This window comes from Manacus vitellinus, unplaced genomic scaffold (assembly GCF_001715985.3).
Source record: "Manacus vitellinus isolate BGI_N305 unplaced genomic scaffold, ASM171598v3 scaffold_16_pilon, whole genome shotgun sequence".
NCBI lineage: Eukaryota > Metazoa > Chordata > Aves > Passeriformes > Pipridae > Manacus > Manacus vitellinus.
Window position 1 is genome coordinate 15,981,261 of NW_021939189.1, and position 20,284 is coordinate 16,001,544.

The 20,284-nt window shown below is 49.0% G+C and overlaps 1 protein-coding gene across 4 annotated transcripts in view; it reads right to left on the reverse strand.

Annotated features, from left to right (window-relative positions):
- Positions 1 to 372: 372 nt before the first annotated feature.
- Positions 373 to 20,284, reverse strand: part of MYO9A (myosin IXA) — a 134,980-nt gene continuing 115,068 nt past the window's right edge. Inside the window, exons 25-43 of one of the 4 annotated variants that reach the window (XM_025894841.2) lie at positions 19,836 to 19,917; positions 19,137 to 19,349; positions 14,509 to 14,621; positions 13,933 to 14,090; positions 13,341 to 13,564; positions 12,952 to 13,068; positions 12,295 to 12,483; positions 11,328 to 11,375; positions 10,544 to 10,655; positions 9,693 to 9,754; positions 7,641 to 7,833; positions 7,017 to 7,145; positions 6,593 to 6,698; positions 6,065 to 6,196; positions 4,793 to 4,916; positions 3,940 to 3,993; positions 1,743 to 1,945; positions 1,435 to 1,577; positions 373 to 1,015 (exon numbers count right to left, since the gene is read on the reverse strand). In XM_025894841.2, coding sequence (XP_025750626.1) covers positions 534 to 1,015; positions 1,435 to 1,577; positions 1,743 to 1,945; positions 3,940 to 3,993; positions 4,793 to 4,916; positions 6,065 to 6,196; positions 6,593 to 6,698; positions 7,017 to 7,145; positions 7,641 to 7,833; positions 9,693 to 9,754; positions 10,544 to 10,655; positions 11,328 to 11,375; positions 12,295 to 12,483; positions 12,952 to 13,068; positions 13,341 to 13,564; positions 13,933 to 14,090; positions 14,509 to 14,621; positions 19,137 to 19,349; positions 19,836 to 19,917 — 2,884 coding nt within the window. In that variant the 3' untranslated portion in view covers positions 373 to 533. The remainder of the gene's footprint in view (positions 1,016 to 1,434; positions 1,578 to 1,742; positions 1,946 to 3,939; positions 3,994 to 4,792; positions 4,917 to 6,064; positions 6,197 to 6,592; positions 6,699 to 7,016; positions 7,146 to 7,640; positions 7,834 to 9,692; positions 9,755 to 10,543; positions 10,656 to 11,327; positions 11,376 to 12,294; positions 12,484 to 12,951; positions 13,069 to 13,340; positions 13,565 to 13,932; positions 14,091 to 14,508; positions 14,622 to 19,136; positions 19,350 to 19,835; positions 19,918 to 20,284) is intronic. The other 3 variants (XM_025894844.2, XM_025894842.2, XM_025894843.2) reach the window with 3 other exon arrangements.

Sequence of the window (20,284 nt, forward strand, 5' to 3'; positions counted from 1 at the left end):
AAAGGTGGTTAGGTCACGTTAAAAAATCAAAACCCGAAGGAAAACGGTGATTTTTGGCAGATTTTAACGCTTTTCCATGCGCTCGGCGTTGGCGTGGATGAGGTGGTGAAAGCACGGAGGGCTTGGCTGCAGCGGAGCCAGCGCTGGCTCAGGATGATCCCGTGGGATATTTAGGCTTGGTTTTCTCCTTCCCATGGGATTTTTAGGCTTGGCTTTCTCCTTCCCATGGGATTTTTAGGCTTGGTTTTCTCCTACCAACAGGTGACTCGGCACGAGGGTTTGGCAGCGCGATGCTCCGAGCTGTGGGTGCTCCGAGGGGAAGGGCGTAGGAGCCGGCCGGTGCCCCTCCATCCCCGTCCACCCCCCGCACCCAAAGGTCTCAACTCCCCAAACCATTAAGGCCACTGTTAAACCATCCCCCCCCGGGCCTTTTTACTTAAGAATTCATCCTCCTGGCGTCAACGAGGAAGCTGTGGGAGTGCTGCCGATGGGGAGGAAGCCCTGGCACGTGACGCGGCCCTGGGTGAAGCATCTCAGACCATGAACTCGTTGCTCCCCAGGAGGACGAGGGGTTGGGCGGCGGCACAATCGGCCTCGGGATTCCTCTTGCGTCCCCCCGTCGTCCCCCCATCTGGGGGCTCTTTGGTTTTGGGGGGGGAAGTTTTCACGCTCTTCAGTTTCTGTTTGCCTTTCTCCGGGTTGAACGTCCCGCGGGTGGTGAACTGGGGCCGGTCCTCGGGGTAACGGAGGGGTCCCGCCGAGCCCTCGGGGCTCGCCCGGCTCTCAGGGGGCTCTCCATGTCCCCCTGCTCGGTAGAAAGGCGATTTGGAGTACATCTGGAAGCGCTTCCGGGGCAGGTGGGGCAGGCAGGAGGTGGACGACTGGGACGAGGAGGAGGAGGAGATGGAGGCGTCGGCCGGGTCCACGGGGTCCAGCCGCATCCTGGGGTGCCTTCGCAGCCGGCTCGGCCCCTCGGCCTTGGTGGGGCGCAGGGAGATAAGTGCTACACTTCTCTCTGGAGGGGCAGAAGGACCATGGGAGGATTAACACCTTGAGACTACCCAGCATCTTGGTGCTGTTCGCTGGGGACACGTGCCATGAAGCCAGGGCAACGTTCCCAGCATCTCACTGGAGGCAGCATTACCAGCACTGGAGGAGTGGTCCCCTCCCCACCAAACTGTGGCTGCCATCACCCATCTCCTCAGGGCCACGTGGTTTAACCCTTAACCCTCCTCTCTGTGCCCATTTAAACTGTGAGCTTTAAATGAACTAAAAATCCCCAAATAACCTTTCCCAAAGTGACAGAAAAATCTAAGAAACCTGAATGGACGGAAGATGTCCCTGTCCATGGCAGAGGGGTGAAACAAGATGACCTCTGATGGTCCCTTCCAACCCAAACCATTCCATGATAAACCCAAGGACACCTGGATTTACCCGAGCGATCGGAGATGGCTCCTTCGGAGTCAAAGTTCAGATTTTCGGAGCTGTCGGCGGTGCCGATGGAGGCTTCGGACTCGAGGGTTTCGTCGTCAGAGGCGCGGGGCTCCAGTGCCAGCATCTCGAACGTCAGCTCCTCCCTGCCAAAACCAACCCAGTCCCACTGACCCAATGGGAGCAAAAAGGTGGGGAGGAGAAAAAAGGGGTGCAGGGCAAGAGATCATGGAGGGCTGGAGCCCTCCAGCCATGATGCCAAGCAACACCCATAGGCTGGGGACGTGGCTTGAACCCTTGGCCAGACTCACTTTTCCTTCTGCAGGTTCTCAATCTGCTCGGTCAGCACCTTCTCCTCCTGCTGCATGGCCACTTGCTGCTGCTCTGTCACCTCCATCTCCATGGCCTCCTCGCTGCTCATGGTCTCCTCGGGGACGTCCGTCACCGAGGGCAAGCGCCCGGTGACAGGAGATGCTGGGCTGGGGTAGGCGCCGCGCCGCACACGTCCTTTGCCCTGAAGAGAGACACTAGTGTCACCACCACCAGCCAAGGTGATCTGGCAAACACTCAGGTGCCAACCACACTGCTCTCTCAAGGAGCAAAGAAGACAGCCCTGGCCATCAGTCCTCAGTGTGCCGCCGGTGGACACACCCCAGACCCTCCAAAACCTCTCTTCAGCCTGGGAGAGGTATCAGGACTCAACATGTTGGAGGGGTTGAGGATGGAGGTGGTGAGAGATGGTGGTGGTGAGGATGACAGACAGACCAAGTGCAACTTGGACTTCTGAGCAAAAAGTCTGGTGGCAGGGTGGGTTCCCACAAAGCCCACAGACCGTGCGAGGGGAAGGTTGATAGTGGTTGCGTTGGTTTTGGGTGGGAGCATCATCACCAAGGCTTTGATTTCAGGGCACCTGGCTCCTGCTTTATCCTTAGATCAAGTCTCATATCCTTCCCTCATCCACCCTCGGTATTTCCTGAGCATCACAAGGGTCTCCACTGACCCCTTCAGCAAAGAGAAACTCAGAATCATGTTGTCCATGCTCTGATCTCATGTACAGGAGATCCAGAAACCAGGACTGTCTCTAGCGGTCTGTTATAAGGCAATAAATCCAGATTTTTGGGCTGGGGATATTTAATGAAGATCTGAAGAACCACCTGATTGTTTTAATATTAAAATAAGGACTCAAATGGGGGTGGTACATATGGAGGGATATTATACATGCAGCTGTTTTAATCTTCTGAGGACCAGCTCTACAGATCTGCTCCAAAGAGCAGAAGAAAAAGGTGGATTTTTGGAGATGAGGGACACAACAGATACTAAACAGTTTTAACTGTTATCATACCAGACACCTCATATTCTAAATTCCAGATCCTGAAGTGACCAGGACCTTGGAGATGTCCATGACTTCCTGCCCTCCCCTGACAACCATCACCCAGCGTGAACCTGCACCTCCTTGGGCTCGTTGCAAGACAACTTTCCTCCCCTGCATTTGCAGCATGCTCAACTCTTCCTGATAACCCACGTGCCCAGAGCAGGTTTTCAGGATAAAGGAGCCTCCCTTTTTTCCTTTCCATTTTACCCCTTTCATCTTTTGATGCCACATCTCAGAGATTCTTCACCGTCAGCAAAGCCTCTCCCACGTCCCGGTGTTCCTCTGACGACACCTGTCACGTGGGCTCCTGAGCTGAGGCACAGCTCCCTGAATCCTATTAGCCAAAACTCCTGAGATCCCAAAGATCCCACTGGCTCATGGACTTAAGCCCCTGCAAAATGCCATGCTCAGCATTAGGGGAGCAGTGCTCGAGTTTTGCTCTTCTCTGTCTCCTGACCCTTGTGGATGATGAAGGATGGGGGGGCTGAGCCTGGTAGGGAGGGAAACAGCTCCACCAGCATTCCCAAAATCCTGCAGGCACTCTTCTCACCCATTGTGGTCTCACTAGGAACTCAAACTGAGATGGAGTTGGGGAATACAGGAGTTGCTGGACCACTCTCAATTCAAACCTGGGCTTCCTGACCTTGTGTTCAAGGTGGTGGTGCTCCTCCTCCAAGCAGGTGGAGGAGACCTTTGGATGCCTCGTGCTCTCTGAGACATCTGAGCTGGGGGTTTTGTCCCCCATCTCCAGAAACAGCAGCACTGTGAAAGCAACGTGATGCTGAAAAGCATCCTGAGCGAGGAGAAATACGGGTAGGAAGGGAAGGGATGAATCAAGCAAAGTAAAAAAGAGGGAAGCACAGGATGGAAAAAGAAAATAAAATAGAAAATAAAGCAAGGAGGAAGGGAAGAGGGGTGGGAAGTGTTTTTCCGAGGAGCTGCGTGCAGGGATGGCCGAGCGTGGCTGTCCCCAACTCCTGCGCCCGGGACACCTGCAGGAGGAACAGAGGCCCTGAGGAGCAGCACCCGCCCGGGGCCCGGGCGGCAACGTCACGGACAATGGCCAGTGGGACAGAGCTGGAATGAGCGGCGGTGACACACACGGAGGGACGCGGGCGCGCTGCAGTCATACATACCGGGATTGAACTGCGGGTTATGCTCATAAATCTAACTGCAATTAGTACGGGCTTCTGCATTCGAGAGGAGATGAAAAGGAAAGCAGAAGGTTAGAGTGCACATGCCGTCGCCCCTTCCAAAAACCCGCTTTGCTCCTTTTTCAGGTTTTTTTTCTTTTGTCCACTGGGGCGAGCGGGGCGGCTCTGCAGCACCAGCTCCACAACCTTGGGCAGGCCCTGCTTGGATTCCATCCCCAGACAGCAGAAGCAAAGTGTCCCTGAGGATCACAGTGGGCAGGCCCAAGCAGAGGGGCTGCTCGATGCTCAGCCCAAGCGTGGGGCGGCAGCGCTGCGCCGACTCCGTCCCTCTCCCACAGCCCAACTAGCCAAGCTCAGCGTGCATCTGCAGGCCCCCCGGGAAGCATGGAAGCTCAATGAGATGGGTTCGAGGCTCCCAAAAAGGCAGTGCAGGAGCAGGGGCAGCCTTTGGGAAGCTCCTTTTGGGTTCAGATAATGCGACTAAGCATGAAAAATGATGGTCCAAGTCTCCCATGGGGCCACATCGAGCCAGTGGATGAAAGGCTTGACTCAACTCAGGACCAAACAAGCTCAAATGAAGGTGGAAACGCTGATCAGGAACATCTGAGCTGGAGCGACCCCGTCTCCATGGACTGCTCCCACCTCTTCGTGCTTTGGTATGACTCCCTGCAAAGGTGAGGAGCCACCACGGGGCTGAGGGTCCCTGTCCTGGGGGAGATGGTGTGGGAGGTTGCGAGGGGTTTGGGAGGCTGGGATAAGCAGGAGAAGATAAGGCAGAGTGGCTTCAGGGGCAAGGAGAGGACAGGAGGGGACAGAGAGGGCTCTGGCATCTCACCATGGATCTGCGGATCAAGGAGAGGCGGCTCTTGGCCTTGTTCTCTGCGAACTCCAGGCTGTTGATGTCCTTGAGACGAGCCTTGTATTTGTTCATCTGCTCGATGACGATCAATTCTACACAACTAAGGGGGGAAAACACCCAAAAGAAGACAAAATGGGAGGAGGAAGTGATGTGATCTGAGCTGTCTTGTCTTGTCCTTCGACAGGATTTCTTTGTAGCTTCTCCCTTAGACTTTGGCTCCAGCACATCCTCTCATTTTATTACAAGGAAAGGATTATTGAAGATCTGCCGTCATAGAAAAGCAGAGGGAGAAATCTCCAGCTGGAAGCCAGAGGGCAGTGGAAATTCCCCTATAAAGACTGATAACCAGCTACAGATGGATTGAGGAACATAGACTACAGAAATTAAAAATCACCAGGGATCCCACCAGAGAAATTTCCCCCCTTGGAAGAGGGACCAAGGGAATATACACCTGGAGAAGACAGCTTGCTTACATGCCGTGATGCTGCAGCAGTGATGCTGTTCAGCTGAGCCAACTTTAATGCTGTCTGGAGGGTGTTTGGGGAAAAAAATGATCCTTTCCTCATAATAAAATGAGAGGATGTGCTGGAGCTAAAGCCTAAGGGAGAAGCTACAACAAAATCTTGTTGAAGGCCAAGTGCTCCTGCCAGCTGAGTCTCCAAGCACATTCTGGTCTTCAACAATTTTAATACTTCCTGAAGGTAAAACCACCCCTTTCAGAAGCTCAGCCCTTTACTGGAGGGTTTACATTATTATAATTGACTCCAGTATCTATTTTTAAATCTATTTAGTATGAGCCAAACTGAATTTGGGCAAGTGCTTTGCTTTTTCTCTGTAAAACCTTTGCGATTATGGCAAACGCCACAAATAGATAAGTTTATTAATATTAATATTGCTGCAGATCAAACAACTCACCCCCTCCGATAAAAAAGTCAAAATTAAGTCAGAACCAAGACCTGTTTGCCAAAAAATTACCTATAAAACCACATCAGCACAAGCTCCACCTTTTCCTGCTGAGATGGGCCAGGCAGGAGAGCAGAACTTGACCTGCTCTTGGGGATCCTTCATCACTTAAAAATCCCCATTTAACCACCTCTTGGGGATTGAGAGGATATGAAATATCTTTGTGAAGATGCATTTTCTAGGTATTTATAATTTCCACGCTAAAGCTGTCATTTTTTGAGGCATTTGACCACCCTAAGGGCTACCAAGCTGTGAGTGGTGGGTCGTCCAGCACCGCGTTCTTACGTGGTGGTTTTGCTGATGTCCTGGACACTCTGCAGTGGGTCGGTCGTGTCAGGGCAGCGCAGGATACAGGGAGCAAAGACAATGGCCAAGGCATTGGCTGACATGCGGTTGGTCTCTTCTTGGAGGGCAATCCTAAAAAAAACAGGGATTAAGAGAGAAGTCAGAGATGAAGGCACCTCCACAGCACCTCTTCCACATGGTCATGGATGAACAGAGATGACATTTCTACGGTGCAGTCTTGCTTTGCTCTGCTTGATGGAGAAAGCCAAACCTCAAGATGTCTCAGGTGGTTCCAAGGCCCGCAAACAACCCAAAAACTTGTGATGAAAGGCCTACAGTGGTGGGAGACACCAGGGACCTGTAGGAACCATGAGCTCATCAACAGACAGCCATCACTTGGAAAAACTGCTCCTGGGCCACCTCCTGGCAGACATGACGGACCTGAAAGCTCCTCTCTGTCTCCTGCCCACCTGCTTTTGGCCTCATCTATTCCCTCTCCTTGCCTAAAGCTGTCTAGGCCCAACATACCTCACCAGGTGGAAGATGAGACGCTCCAAGGTGCTGAGGTGGGTGCGGGAGAGCTGGTCGATGACTGAGTACACCCCCCGCACTGTCTCCTTCCTCTCCTGGAGGCCTGTGGAGAAAGCACCACCATTTAGGGGCAGCTTCTACTTCCTCCTCTTATTTAGAATGATACTTCTTAATGCTTATTTAATTTTACTACTCAAAAGACAGAACTTTTGGGGCTGAAATCTGCTGAAATGTGATTTGATGTGAAAGCCACCAGAGTTGAGACCAAAATTGAGACCAAATAACCAAAAATCAGACTTTGAAACCAGGTAAATACAATTTGTTAAAACCAGATGGTTTGGGCTCAATGAGTAAATAAAAAGTTGGACACTGAAAGTGTCCCCCCCTCCAGGGGAAGGGGGTGGTGAAGGAGGTTCCTCACCCATCGCCCGCAGAAACTCCTCATAGAGCTCGAAGGTCATGAGAGGGTTGGGCAGGTCTCGGAGCCACTGCTTGAACACGCTGGCGATGACATGGATGTTGTAGTCGTCTAAATTCACATTATCAATGTCTGGGTTTGGCAGCAGATGGAGGGAAAAGTCACAAACCAAGAGGCAACGATTAATATGAATCATTAGTGAAGCCAAGGGGTTGGACAAGGTGACCTTCCTACCCAAATCATTCCATGATAAGCTACTCCACGATAGAAAGTGCGCACGTACCACCCCAAAACCACATTGTGTTTAACAGCAAGAAATAGAGCACCTCATTTCAGCTCCATGTGGTGAAATTGGAGAGAAATGCATTTTCCAGGATGAATAATGTCAGGTGGGACCAGGATTTCTTTCCTGGCTGGCATTGATAGCTATGGTGTAAGTAAGGCAGAATTTTCCCTCAACTAGAATGACTTTTTTCATAGATTGCACCCAAAAAAGCACGAGTTGGTGACTTGAGTTTTGGTTGGTGATGTGAAAGCATCCCTTGCATAGCCTGCAGTCCTTCCTTCCATCCAACCTTGCTGCTGCAGAGACTTTCCTCCCCATGAGGTTCTTCCCCCCCCTTTTACCTGTATCGAGGCCTTGCCGCAGCTCCTTGATCTTGTTGGTGGAGCCTGACTTCCTGTAGATGCCCTCTGTGTACAGCCCGTGCATCTCGATGTAGTTGATGAGCTTCTCCACCAGCAGCGGCACCGCCCGCTCCTCGCTGGTCAGGCGGGAGAGCTCCACCCCGAACTGCCGGGGAGAGAGCTCGGGGTCGTACTGCACAGGGAAAGGACAAAAAGGGGTTAAATCATTCTAGGATTGGTGCAGTGCTTGGATCCAGCTGCTGTCCAGACTCCTTCAGCTGATCCAGGCAACCTGTGTGCTGGAGGACAGGACAGGACGCAGGTCTTGCAGCGCTAAACTGGTCTCTGGACATGCACCTGAAGTCAAAAACGTTTGGGTTTTCTTTCTTTAACCAGCCCACTGTGGTTATATCCTCGGGCTGGCAGAGCCAACACAGCTGGGCATGGTCCTCCTCCACCTCCTGCCCCTCTGGCACCATCTCCAGGGATGATTTCACCCCTCAAAGATGATGCATGAAGCAGAACAGGTAAATCTGAATCTTGGCTTCTCAGATCAACTCACAGCATTGACAATTGTAAAATATCTGTGAACAAACAAGATGCCAAAATAGGAGCCAAAAGAACCCATCTCCATCTGTCAGGAAGGACTCTTTCTGCTGGCTGCAAACACTCACTGGAGAGTTGATACCTGGCAAATTCAAATGTGAATAAAGTCCTCCTGCATGGGAGATTCTGGATGGGAAAAGTCAGAAGACCCAATACAATATTGACACAAATTCTCAGCCCTAACAAAGGGAAGGTGAGGTGCAAGCCAGTCATTGGCAAAATGGTGGTGCCCATGACCCAGGTCCCAGCTCCCCTGACAATCCCTCCTGCATTTTTATTTTTCCCACTTGATGCTATCCTTTCAGCCATCCTGTCAGCCTCATGAGAAGATGTGTGGAAGGTCCCCATAGTGTTTCATTCTTTCTTATAATTGATGGTTTGGGGCTCCCCATTGTTGAAAACAACCCTAAAAACATATTCCACCAAGCACAGAGAAGCTGGAACCTTCCTAGAGAAGAACTTCCAGTACCCAAGTTGGAGACATGGTGAACTCTCTTCCATGGGTGCAGCACAAAAACTTTCTTGTGCAGAGAAACCCCAAGAAACAAGAAGGATGAAGAATCTCTGGGCTCCTCTGAAAAAAATTCTCACTGAAATTCCCAGATTTTAGAGCAGAAACTCATCAGAGGTGTTCCCAGTTCTTGCAGAAATACTCCAGAAAGGGAAACAGTGTAGCAAAAATACTCTATGTATTCAAAATACAAATATATTCATATACATATATATCTTCAATGTATATATTCAGATTATTTCTTGGGAAAAATGTACTCCTGCAGCTTTCTGGGGGCTCTGTATTATGGAGGTTGTTCTCCTCCAAGAAGTCTCCCAGGGAGCTGACAAAGCCTTGTACACATTATTCTCCTGCCTCTGTTGTCCTCCTTTTTGGCAGAAAATAAGTGATTGAAAAGAAAATCCACCAAATCTTGATGATTCATCATTAGCCAGGACAACCTGCTGCGTTCATTCCCTGTTCTCCATACCCTTGAATCTGGGAAACAATATTTAATTCCCTCTAAGGGGGACAGGGAGTGACTGAACATCCTCCACTCCCCTTCCTGGCTCAGGCCAGGGGACCGTGCCATGACCTGAGCAGGGACCAGCAGGGTGAAGGACAACCCATGTTTCCAAGAATAACCCTCCATTTCCAAATCCTTAAAAGCTATAAAATGAGGCAAATTCCTATTATTTGGTGTGGTTCCAAGGCAGGGAACAACACTGCAACATCTCCTGCATGACTGGGTAGATCTACAGTGACTCATCACTGCGTAATTCCCAAAATACATCCAAACACTGCTTGGAGAGACCTCCGGGGATCGCTGGTCTGAGCTCCTGCTCAAAGGAGGGTTATTGCCGCCATTAGATCCAAGTTCTGTGCCTCCAACTATTTTTATACAAACTAGGGATCACCATCTGGAAGGTATTTAGTGAAAGAAAAGAGTCTTTTACCTTTTTGGAGCACTTGGTCGTGGTTTTAAGACAGCACTTCTTGTGACAAGCATATTTACACACTGCAAGGGAGAAGAGGGGTATTTGATCATCCCAAAAGTTGCATCAGTGGAAAAATATGAATTCACATGGATGAAATAGCTCTTCTCAGGACTAGAAGGTCAAAAGCATGTTGAATTTGCAGTTTCCAGGGGCCAAGTCTATATTAGATCACACAAACTAAAATAATGAAGCTTTAAAATGAAAGGCCCTATATTTAAGTTCCTGAAACATTAAATCCCTCCCTGACAGATCCACTTGGAAGATAATCCATGAGTCACTCTGAGGTATTAGACATGGATGCCCCCAAAGAGGTTGGAAATTGCACCTGATCTGTGTTTTTCCTGCACTGGGCCTGAACCACCCTAAGGCTGATGCTGCCAGCCCAGTCACAGAAAGGTTAAAAAAACCAAAGCAGTGGATCAACCATTCCTGTTGTCTCTCCTCCATTTTCCTGCTCTCTCCAAAAATTCATGCGCCTGGAGGTCAAACAGGAGAAGTCAAATGGGTTTGCCATGGTCAGGATCCCCACAGGCATCCCAAGGACCCATTTCCATACCCGACTCTCCCGTCCTTCTGACTGTGACACTTATATAAGGTGTCATGATGGGGGTAAGATGTGTAACACAAAGCACAAAATTAAGGACTGCTGGGATGGACTCATTAGTTGACTTCAGAAACCCTTTAGAACTGTCCCAAAAGCACTTCAGATGGGAAAAAAACCCCCAAATTAATTGAGAGAGGGATTGTAAATCCCAAAACTCATCCCTGTGATACAAGCACATGAGAAGGACCAAAGAAGGGGTGCTTACATTTACAAACAGAAGCCCTGTCCATGATCCAGATCAAGGAGGAACAATATTCACAGTATGTGGGGATGCTGTACTGGGTTGCCTTGAAAATGTGACCATTGTGCTCTTCCACCTGCGAGGACAAAGGTTGGGTGGTGAGAAAAGGAGCTGGATGCTCAGTCTGCTGCAAAATGGGGAGATGGACACAGTCAGCTCTCCAACTTTGAGCTGGTATTTGCTTTTATTTGCTATTTTTGATTCCTTTTCAGCCCAATAACCCATAGAAAACCCAAGCCAACATCCAGCCTGTGTGGGAACCGAACCCTCATGGAAGCAGGTTAGAAAGTGTTTGACTGAGGGTGGCTGGTCAACTTCTCCATGTTAAGATGGTCTTCTATGAATCTATGGCCCATTTTTTTGGCTCTGCCCCTGCATCCTTCCCAGCACTATCATATCCTTTAGGAGAACAGGAGCTGCAATGTCATCCATTCATGATATTAGAGATGCAAAACACACTATAAATTTATGCAGAAACCCAGAGCAACATTTTGTTTCGCTCTCAGCTCTTCCGTAATAATCCTTGACATGACATTTATGTCTTGGCTGATGTGGGATGTGTTTTCAGAGGAACAACCCACATCCATCCTTGATCAAGCAAACCAAATGCACCTCATTCATCTTTCCAGTACATCCTTCCATGGTTGATGTTCAGATCTCACCACTGGATGTGCCATGAGAAGGTCTTGTCATTCTGGCCCTAAGGACATTAATTTTTTAATGCACAGGCACAGAGGGGTCAACTCACCACATCCGCTTCCTTTTTCCTTCTCTTTTTCCGTTCCGTTTTTGGCACCTGGTACAAGAAAGAGATTTAAGTGTATTTAGGGGGAATTCCCCTAGGGAAAGAGGACAGAGGGCTCATATCCAACAGTGCTTGAAGCCCCACCCTCCAGTGCACCTGCAGCCCCAGGAGAGTCACTACAGAAAACTCTCGTATGGATCACCCCATTTTTGGAATTTTCCTGGACAACTGTCCCCATCTTCAGCTCAGAGCCGAGCATAGCTGCTGCTCCAGCTCTGTATCCAGCAGCAGTGACTTAAAGCTCTCCTGTAAGAGACCCAAGGAGAACACGATGCCCAGACTGCTTTGAAGAAAACCTGCCTGGAGAAGACTCAGAGCAGAAGGGCCAGAAGATGGGATATTTGTACAATAAACACCATCTCCCAAGCCCAGCCTGAGATCCTGTGGGTGTCCTTACAATGATACAGAGCAGAAAGGGAGGAGATCAAGTCTGTGAAATACTGCAAGCTCTGACTGCTCTGAAAACTGCACCTAAACTTGAGCTCAGCCATTGCCCACCTCCCCTTCTCCTGCAACCCAACCCATGGTGACATGTGTGGTCACTTGGGAAGTGGTCAGGAGACCAGGGAAGCTTTATCCCTTTCACTGTCCCTCAAAGGTTGAACTAAACCCCCCAAACTAAAGAAGTACCAGGAGCTGCCTTTCCAACCATCCACTGCTGGTTGGAACTTTGCCCTGGAGAAAACATCTACATGTTGGCACTGCCAAGGCCCAGCTCAGCCCAGATGTGAACTGGGCTTTGCTGAGCCCAGTGACACATAACCAATGAATCACTCAATGCTGGCTTACACTGTCCAGCTCAGCTTAAGGCAGAAAAGAAAACAGGGGTTCCCACGTGCCTACAGAGAGCGCAACCCCATGGAAAGACAGTTTCCAAATCTTCAAGGGATTTAAGAAAAGTGCTGAGTACCTTCCCTGCAGTGTAATCCAGGGGTTTGTACTCCATCATATATTCATCCAGGAAGACTTTGAAGGTATTGACCCAGACTTTAACTGGAGACTCACTCCAGTCCCTCTGCTCAAGCCTCATGGTCTTCTCCAGAATCTGCTCAAATAAGGCGTAGAGGTCCTTGTAGCGGATGCTTTTCCCATCATCCATCTTTTAAGGAAACAGAAGCAAAAAAAAAAAGTGATTTTTATACAGCCCAGATTTTTATGGAGCCTTTTCTGCTCTGGACAACTATTTCAGCCTCACTGACTTCCAGCTGCTTGAGGAAAGCCCAAGTATGATTAAGAGAATGAAAAAAGGATCAGACATCTCCACCACTCACAAAGGGAACACAGAGTTTCCAGGCACTTTGGGTGGCAAATTGGAGTTTATTGACTTTCTGTCATTTCCCCTTTGACTGGGAGCAAAGCTGTAACAAGGATCAGGAATCTACACTCAACGTACCCTGAGAGCTGGCTAAGGAAGGAGAGTTACACAGGACTGAATACAGAGGAAGCACATCCATCCTTTAGGATAAGCAGACCAGGAATGGAAGGCTTGGCAACAATCTGTACCGCCAGGAGGACCAAGAGCACCCCGTTTTTCCTGGAAGTTCTCACTCGCCATCCAGTCACTTACCGCCAGTGCTGAGGAGTAAAAGCTGAAGATGTTCTGTCGGAATTCCTTCAGTGCTTTCTTGAACACGACATCCACCAGTGTGTCCTTCTTGCTGTCCTCGTTGTCCAGTTCATTCATCTGGGAAAACAAAGGGGTTTGTGCACCCACATCCCTTTTGCTGCAGCAGAGCTCCGTGTGAGGCGAAGCAGCACCAATGAGCAGCTGCTCCACCACGGGCAGACGATGCTACTCACGACTACAAGGTGGTTTCTCCTGCGTGCAAACCAGAAACATCTCCCAAGCACCCTTAGATGAATTATTAGCACTGTTACAGCTGCCCCCTGGATAATATGGACTTTCTTGCCTCTGTTTGCTCTTGGAGCTCTGTGCTGGTATGGGACAGGAGTTACCTTTTTCAGGAGGAACTCATCCATGCTCTTCAGGTCGCCGGCGCTGGTTATGATCTGCAGGGAGTCGTTCTGCCACTGCACAGGCTCCAGGGCCACGTTGCTGATCTTGACGCTGCGCTTGCGTTTCACTTTGGGAGAGGGTTCCTTGTTCTCCTTAAACTCCCGCCGGTAGATCCCGGACAGCTCCGGACTCCGCGGGGGGGTCAGGTGGTGCGGACCCAACTCTACAGGTGATAAATGAAAACAGGGAAAGAAAGAGATTGAGGAGCAGATGAAAAATAATTGTGCCACTAAACCAGGGAGACGGGCATCGCAATAAGCCTGCGGAGGAGAACAGCCCTGGGTGGTACTCACAGGAAGATTAAATGTCACTTCTCCTTTGGTTATTTCCTCCCTCCAGAGAGGAAACATCTGTCCATGTCCAGATGGTGGGCAGGAGGATTAGTGACATGGAATTCCTCGAGATCTGTTATGGATCCCACCCTCTAACCTACTTGCCATCCATGAATTGAGACGTGAACCAGCATGGCCATTTCCCAACACAGTTTCCCTGCTCCTTCCAACACTGGCACCGTGTTCTGCCCCCACTTACCTTCTCCAAGTTGCAAGCCAGGAAACACCTCCCTGCCAGGGGCTTCCTGCTCTGCATAGAGCTCCAGCAGCTCTGACTGGGTAGCGAGCTTCTCCCGGGCGGTCTTCTTTTCCCCCTGCTTTCCCTTCACCCAGAACCTCATCTTGGCTCGCTGGGGCCTGCAAATAAGTTGTGGAAAGAGGAACTGCCTTAACTAGGAAAATGTCCTTCTACCCAAAACAACCCCAATCTCCTGGACCCTCCTGGTGTTTGAGGAGGAGTTAAATCCACATGACTTCTACCAGGGAAACCTGGCTACTTGTCCTTAGCAAAGACAAGAAACTTCAGTGTCATGTGTGCAACTGGGTGGTTTGGGATGGGACATCTGGACCATGTCACCGAAACTTAATTGTGATGTGAGCCTGACACCCCTTTTAATTGGGCACGTCCATGGTCATGGGGGAAAAGGTGGGATGAGTAATTCGGGCTGGCTTTGGTAGGTGGAGCTCCGGAGGAGCCCGGATGGTTTGACAAGGTCATGGCAAGCAGGAAGGACACGGGATGGACTTATTTGCCATCTCTAGTCATGTTTCCTACCTCCCATCTGGAGTGAGGCTCTTCTGGGCGGCCGCCAGCTTCCCGATCTCCCCCTGGGACATGGTTTTGTGCAGTTTGGTCTGGCCTTCCCCAGAGGCGAATCGCTGCACCGTCTGTAACGATTCCAAGCATGAAGCCTTTAGAAACAAGACAGTTCTTGGGATGACTTCTTTCCCTATCAAAAACTAGATATTTCACCTGTTACACCTTTATTTCTATTTGCCCACAGGTGAAAACCTACATTCCTGGTGAACCAGCTGCCACTAAAGAAATAGTTTGATGAGTCCTAAAAAAAACAGGTGTTTCCTTTGCTCCAACTCTACATCGAGGTCCAACCTTCTTTCTCCGTGAGCAATCAGTGATGAAAATCAGTTTGCACCAAGCCATGGGTCGTTATTGCTCAGCCTGCACAACTGCTCCATCATCTTGATCTGGACATCCCAGCTCTCCATCCCAGAAGGGTCATGTTAAGCCATGATGAAGTGATTTGTGGTGTTCCCAGCCTCAAAGGAACCTTCAACCAGCTGGATTTGTCCCAGCAGAGCTTCCAACTCTTGTTGAGTACTTTACAGAAAAAGAAGACCAAAGTCTTTGTGCCCAGGACACGTCAAAATTAACCCTTTAAATTATGAATTTTTTCATATGTAATAGAAAATATCTTCACTTTTGTGACCACTTAAAATGCCCTTGGATCATTTTTTAAGGGTGGAATGAATTTGCAATAATTCAACCTAACAGGATCCCATGAAGTAGCCCAGAAAAAGTCTCATCATATTTAAAAAATACATCAATTTTTGTTCTATTTTTCAATTGCAGTTGTGATTTCGGAACTGTACTCCTGGAGGAGAGACTTGCAGCATGAGGAAAGGAGGGAATCAGGTTGTATGGATGGATTTGGGAGATGATGGTCAAATAGCTCCTGTAGTTTTCCCACCACCTCATTGTTTCAGCTGAACTCGCTGTGCTTTAAGGCATTTTTCTTCTATTAAAAATATTTTAAATAGAATTTTATAAAAAATGGGCTGCAGGGGAGTCACATTTACCATATTTACTCCTCTTAAATGTTCTATTTTCCCCCCTTGGACTAACCTTTCTGCGAGCCAGGAGATGGCAGCACATAAGGCAAAATAATCACTGGGAAGTCAGAAACTGCCTAAACCAATAAAGGAATTTTTGTTCCTGCCAGTCCTACATTTAGGTGATGCTCACACATAAATTGGGGATGGACACTGGGAAAAACATCAACTCGAACCCCATAAAAGTGATCTCCATCCAGCCCAAACTTACTACTTGTTTTAAAAATTATCTATTAAAATATTTACCCCCACAATACAGTTTTGCTCTTGAGTAATTTCAACCTTTTGAATTTCCAGCTTTAGAAAATTAGGACTAAAATGCATTTTTGGTGTGAGATCCTTCTGGTTGAGGGACTTTGCCAAGGAGAAGGTCCTTGCTTGGATGGGAAACCTTCTCAGATGTCAAGATGAGCCTCTGCACAAGAAAATCCCCAGCTGGGGAACACTACAAAGCATCAGGAGGGCAAATGGCAATAACTGGGGGTCTGGAGTTGACTCCTGGATGAAGAGGGGACCAAATACTTTCCCTCTGAAAGAGCAACCTGTGTTTTGCCCATCCCTGAGGTAACTGTGGCCAAGTGACCCATCCCGGTGGCACAGAAGAGCTTCCTGAAGCTCAGTGATCCCTTTGGATGGCTTAGGACAAGAGATCTTCTTTTCCTTTCTGGCTCTTCAGCCGTGCTTGGGATCAAGTGGTGACAGATACTTGGACTGATGTTTATCAATTCATGGCTTCAGTGTGGAGGGTGGAGCAAAGTGAGCAGTTTGTTATCCAGGCCCCTCTCTCTGAGAGCCTCTGCCAAAGGAGGATGTTTTCAGAGGGTATTTCTGGTGTGGTTCCTCTGGCCAAGGCTTTCCATTTATCTGCTGCAGGAAAGCTCTCCAGGCTTAGGTGCCAAACACAAGGGGTGTAGATACGTGCTGAACACAGCCAGGAGCTGCTCCTTCCACTCAGATGTGTCTCACCACAAGGCAGGTTAATCATCAGCTATTCACCAGCCAAAAAACCTGAGCAACCCTTGAATTTTGGTCATCAGGAAGACCCTCAGCCTTAAAGGCACCTTGGAATCAACTGGACCTGCAGCAGCCACCTCATGTACTGGTGCACCTTGGCTTTCAGCTCTGGCTGCAGATGCTCTCGGTGTTTGCTGCTCTGGGATACCCCAGATGTGGGTCAGGAGCATTGGTTTCCAGTGGAACTCTACTCACCACCTGGGACACACAGTCAGTGTGACTTGATGGCCAAGAAAAAAATAGGCAAAACAGGCAGTTCAGGCCAGTGCAGCTGGTGAGCCATCACATGCTCAGCTTCACGAGGTCGCATGCGATCTCTCTTTCATCCTCCAGCAGCTCTCGGCCACTGAGCAGGACATTAAAGAGGCTTTTTTGGAAAGTCATAGCTGAGGGCAGGAGCTGTCTGAAGGAGCTATTGATTCCCACAGGAATGGGCCTACACACGGCAGCCTGAGTTGTCTTCATGTGACCATCACAAGACACAACGGATGTGTCTGCACAGACATCGACCTCCTTGAGTTTGTACCCAACCCAACATGCCCCAATGTTGCTGTTATCACAGGCTGCCCCACCACCTGCAACACCCCACTGGGCTCTGCTGATAAATACAGATAAACAGTCCCTAAATTTTGTTACTTGTGATGATCCTGACCCAGAAAAGCCACAAGGCCAAGGGCTGGTCCCAAACCTGCAATACAGAAGACAGATGGAAACACTGGACACATTGTCAGGACACACAGACGGAGGGGAGCGTGGAGCACACGACTGCACGGGCAGCACTGGCTACAAAGCAGAACTGAACCACACGAGGGGGGAAAGTGCTGCCCACCAGTTAGAGCCAGAGATGGAGAGCAGTGGAGAAGAGGGACACAGGAGAGACAAGAGAGAGTTGGCACCTACTACTACTCGCATGCGGTGAGAGCTGTTAAACCAGGTGAGCAGAGTCCCAAGGAGCACTTCCAAAGAGTGCACATGAGCCAGGATGCTCCCAAGGATGGAGCTTGCCAAGCGCCAGCCCAGCACCTTCTGCATCCCAGTGGGAATGACTCCTACAGCTAAAATTCCCCTTTGTATGCGGGTAGCTCCAGGAGCACAGCACAGTACTCTGGGGACAGCACTGCTCCTGCTGGGCTATGGCACCTGGGGACATGGTTTGGTGCTGGGTTAATATTTAGATTCAATGATCTCAGAGGTCTTTTCCAACCTAAATGATTCTGTGATTCTATGTAAAAAAATACATTTTACTACATAAAATCCTCCTTTTCCCAATCCACGAGCAGGAAGATGTACAAAGATGCAGCCAAGCAATCTCAGTTCATAGACCTGCACCTTTCAGTTATGTTTTGAGTACTCCTGTCTCAAAACTCCTGGAAATATATAAAAAAATCCATGGAATTTGCAAATCTCTGCCCTCCTCCAGCAAGGAAATTATCCTGGGAAAACTTAACCTTTATAATAAAAACTCCTGAAAGAAAAGTCATGAAAAGCCACCCTTGGCCACCTGCCTTTCTTGGAAAAGCAGATTTTAGGATTGCATGGGATGTTTGCCGGAGCAGCTGCAGCAGAGGAACAAGGCAGCTCTACCCAGTGCTCCCCCTGAGCTCTCACAGCAGGAGATTATTCCTGGTGTTTATCCACACTTCTATGGGAACATCTCCAGCACTTCAGGAAAACAAAACCCTGAGTGGGTTGCTGGCTGTTGGCCTCTTCTACTCCTGAACCTTTCGGTTTGTGATTTTCCAAAAGCAGCTTATGCGGGTTGGGGATTAAGCCTGAGATGCAAATGCTCCACAGCACAGGCTCATGTAGGACCTGCCAAGGGACAACCGTCACTGTGCTTGAAAAAAACCACTCAGGTTGTTTGGTTTTGTTTTAAACCCCCTGTTTCATCCTCACTCTATTTTTATTGCCCACGCTCCTTGGTTTTGCTTTCTCTAAGACACTGTGTGTCAGCATCGCTCCAATAGCTGAAGACTGAATAATCGTTGGATAAAAAACCCAAAGTAAAAGGGGGTTCAGGATTTATGTAATTGTCTTTGTTGTCTGCTGCTTTTTGGGCAATATTTACTTTCATTTGTTCTATAGATGTGTGTAGACCATTTTTAAATCAAAAGGTTCCAAGGGGAACTTTGCTATTGAGGTTATAGCCCCCAGAAACAGATAGCTGTGCAATACAAGTTGTAATGCTCCAGAAAACCTATGGAAAATGTGATGGATATCGAATCAAGCCAGAAAACATCCCCAGGGCCAAGTAATACAGCTTGGATAGAGCTCTGAGCACCCTGGTCTAGTGGAAGGTGTCTTTGCCCACAGCAGGAGGTTGGAACAACATGGGCTTTAAAGTCCCTTCCAACCCATGCTATTCTTTGATTCTATGGTTTTGCCTCTGTTTCTGCTGTGTTTACCCATCTACAGCATCCTTGGGAGTGGGAAAAGAAGCAGTGGAGGGATCAGTGCAGCTAAGGTTAGCAAAGAGAGGCTCCCGCAGCTCCACTTGTTCTCTGGGTTTCATCTCCCCCACCACATTGGAGAAATTACCATTTCGGAGTCACTGTACCAGGCCTGCCCCAGCCGGGCCGCAGGCACCGCCTCGGGGTCAGGAGTTTGCTCAGAGGAGAGAAGGAACTCAAAACTGCCATCGTAATCATCTTCCTCCGTGTCCCCCTCCCCATCAGCAAAAGTACCTCTAGTCAAGAAATCGGAGCGCGTCCGCGCCATGCGGGCTTTCTTTTTATGGCTCGGTCTGGGAACCTGCTTGACCAGAGGATAAAACAAAACAAAACGAGAAGAAGGGTTTTAAAACAAAAAGGAGATTCTACTCACATCGCCCTAAGACATCTCTGAGTGGCACTGCGCCCTGCGGAGGGGATGTGATATTATGTCCGGGGGAGAAAAGCGAAGGACCAGGAAAAACAAAAACCAGGACAGGACAGTGGAAATGGACAATCATGGGTGTTACTCAAATGGATGTTAAACCAAACCAAGACAAGATGGCGTTGGACAGTGTTTGCCATCAGCACCATGGGATCCTTTCATCCAGAGCTGCTACAAATTAATCCTCCAGGGCTTTTTAATTAAGACAAGGTGAGAAAGCTGCCGTGCTGTCATATCCCCCTTCCCTGCCTATGCCTTGTGCTTCAGAGTTCACTTCTTTGAAGTTTTTGAGGGAACACTGGCAGAATAAGTTATTTTTCCCCCTTTTCAATGAAAATAGAAAATAAACAAGTCCCAACTCACCTCTCCTCTGCCAGACCCCGGCATTTTGAACGGCTTCCGTGCTAGCTCCCCCTTGGAAAGGCATTGATGGTTTGCTTCTCTGCTGAGACACAACAGAACAAGGATGTTCCATCTCCTCCCAAAAGCCTTTCCACAAGTGCCCAGCCCAAGCAGTCAAGAACAAATTGCAAGTCTGAGGTCATGGGGTTTTGGAATTGCTTGGAATTCTTCAGGATTTGAGTTAATACCAAAGTACGAGAAGTTACAACTTTCTGCCTGTCACCTTTATCCATCAAGGTGGTTATGGGTGACACCTTTGCACTTTGGGATTCTCAAATGTGATGGTTTTGTCACAGAATAAAAAGTAAAACGCAGGAATTTTTTTTCCTGTTGCTTGTTCTGCGCATGAACCCGGAAAAGAAATTTTAAACAGGAATCTTCTGCCAGAGCATCAGCACAGAAACCATAAG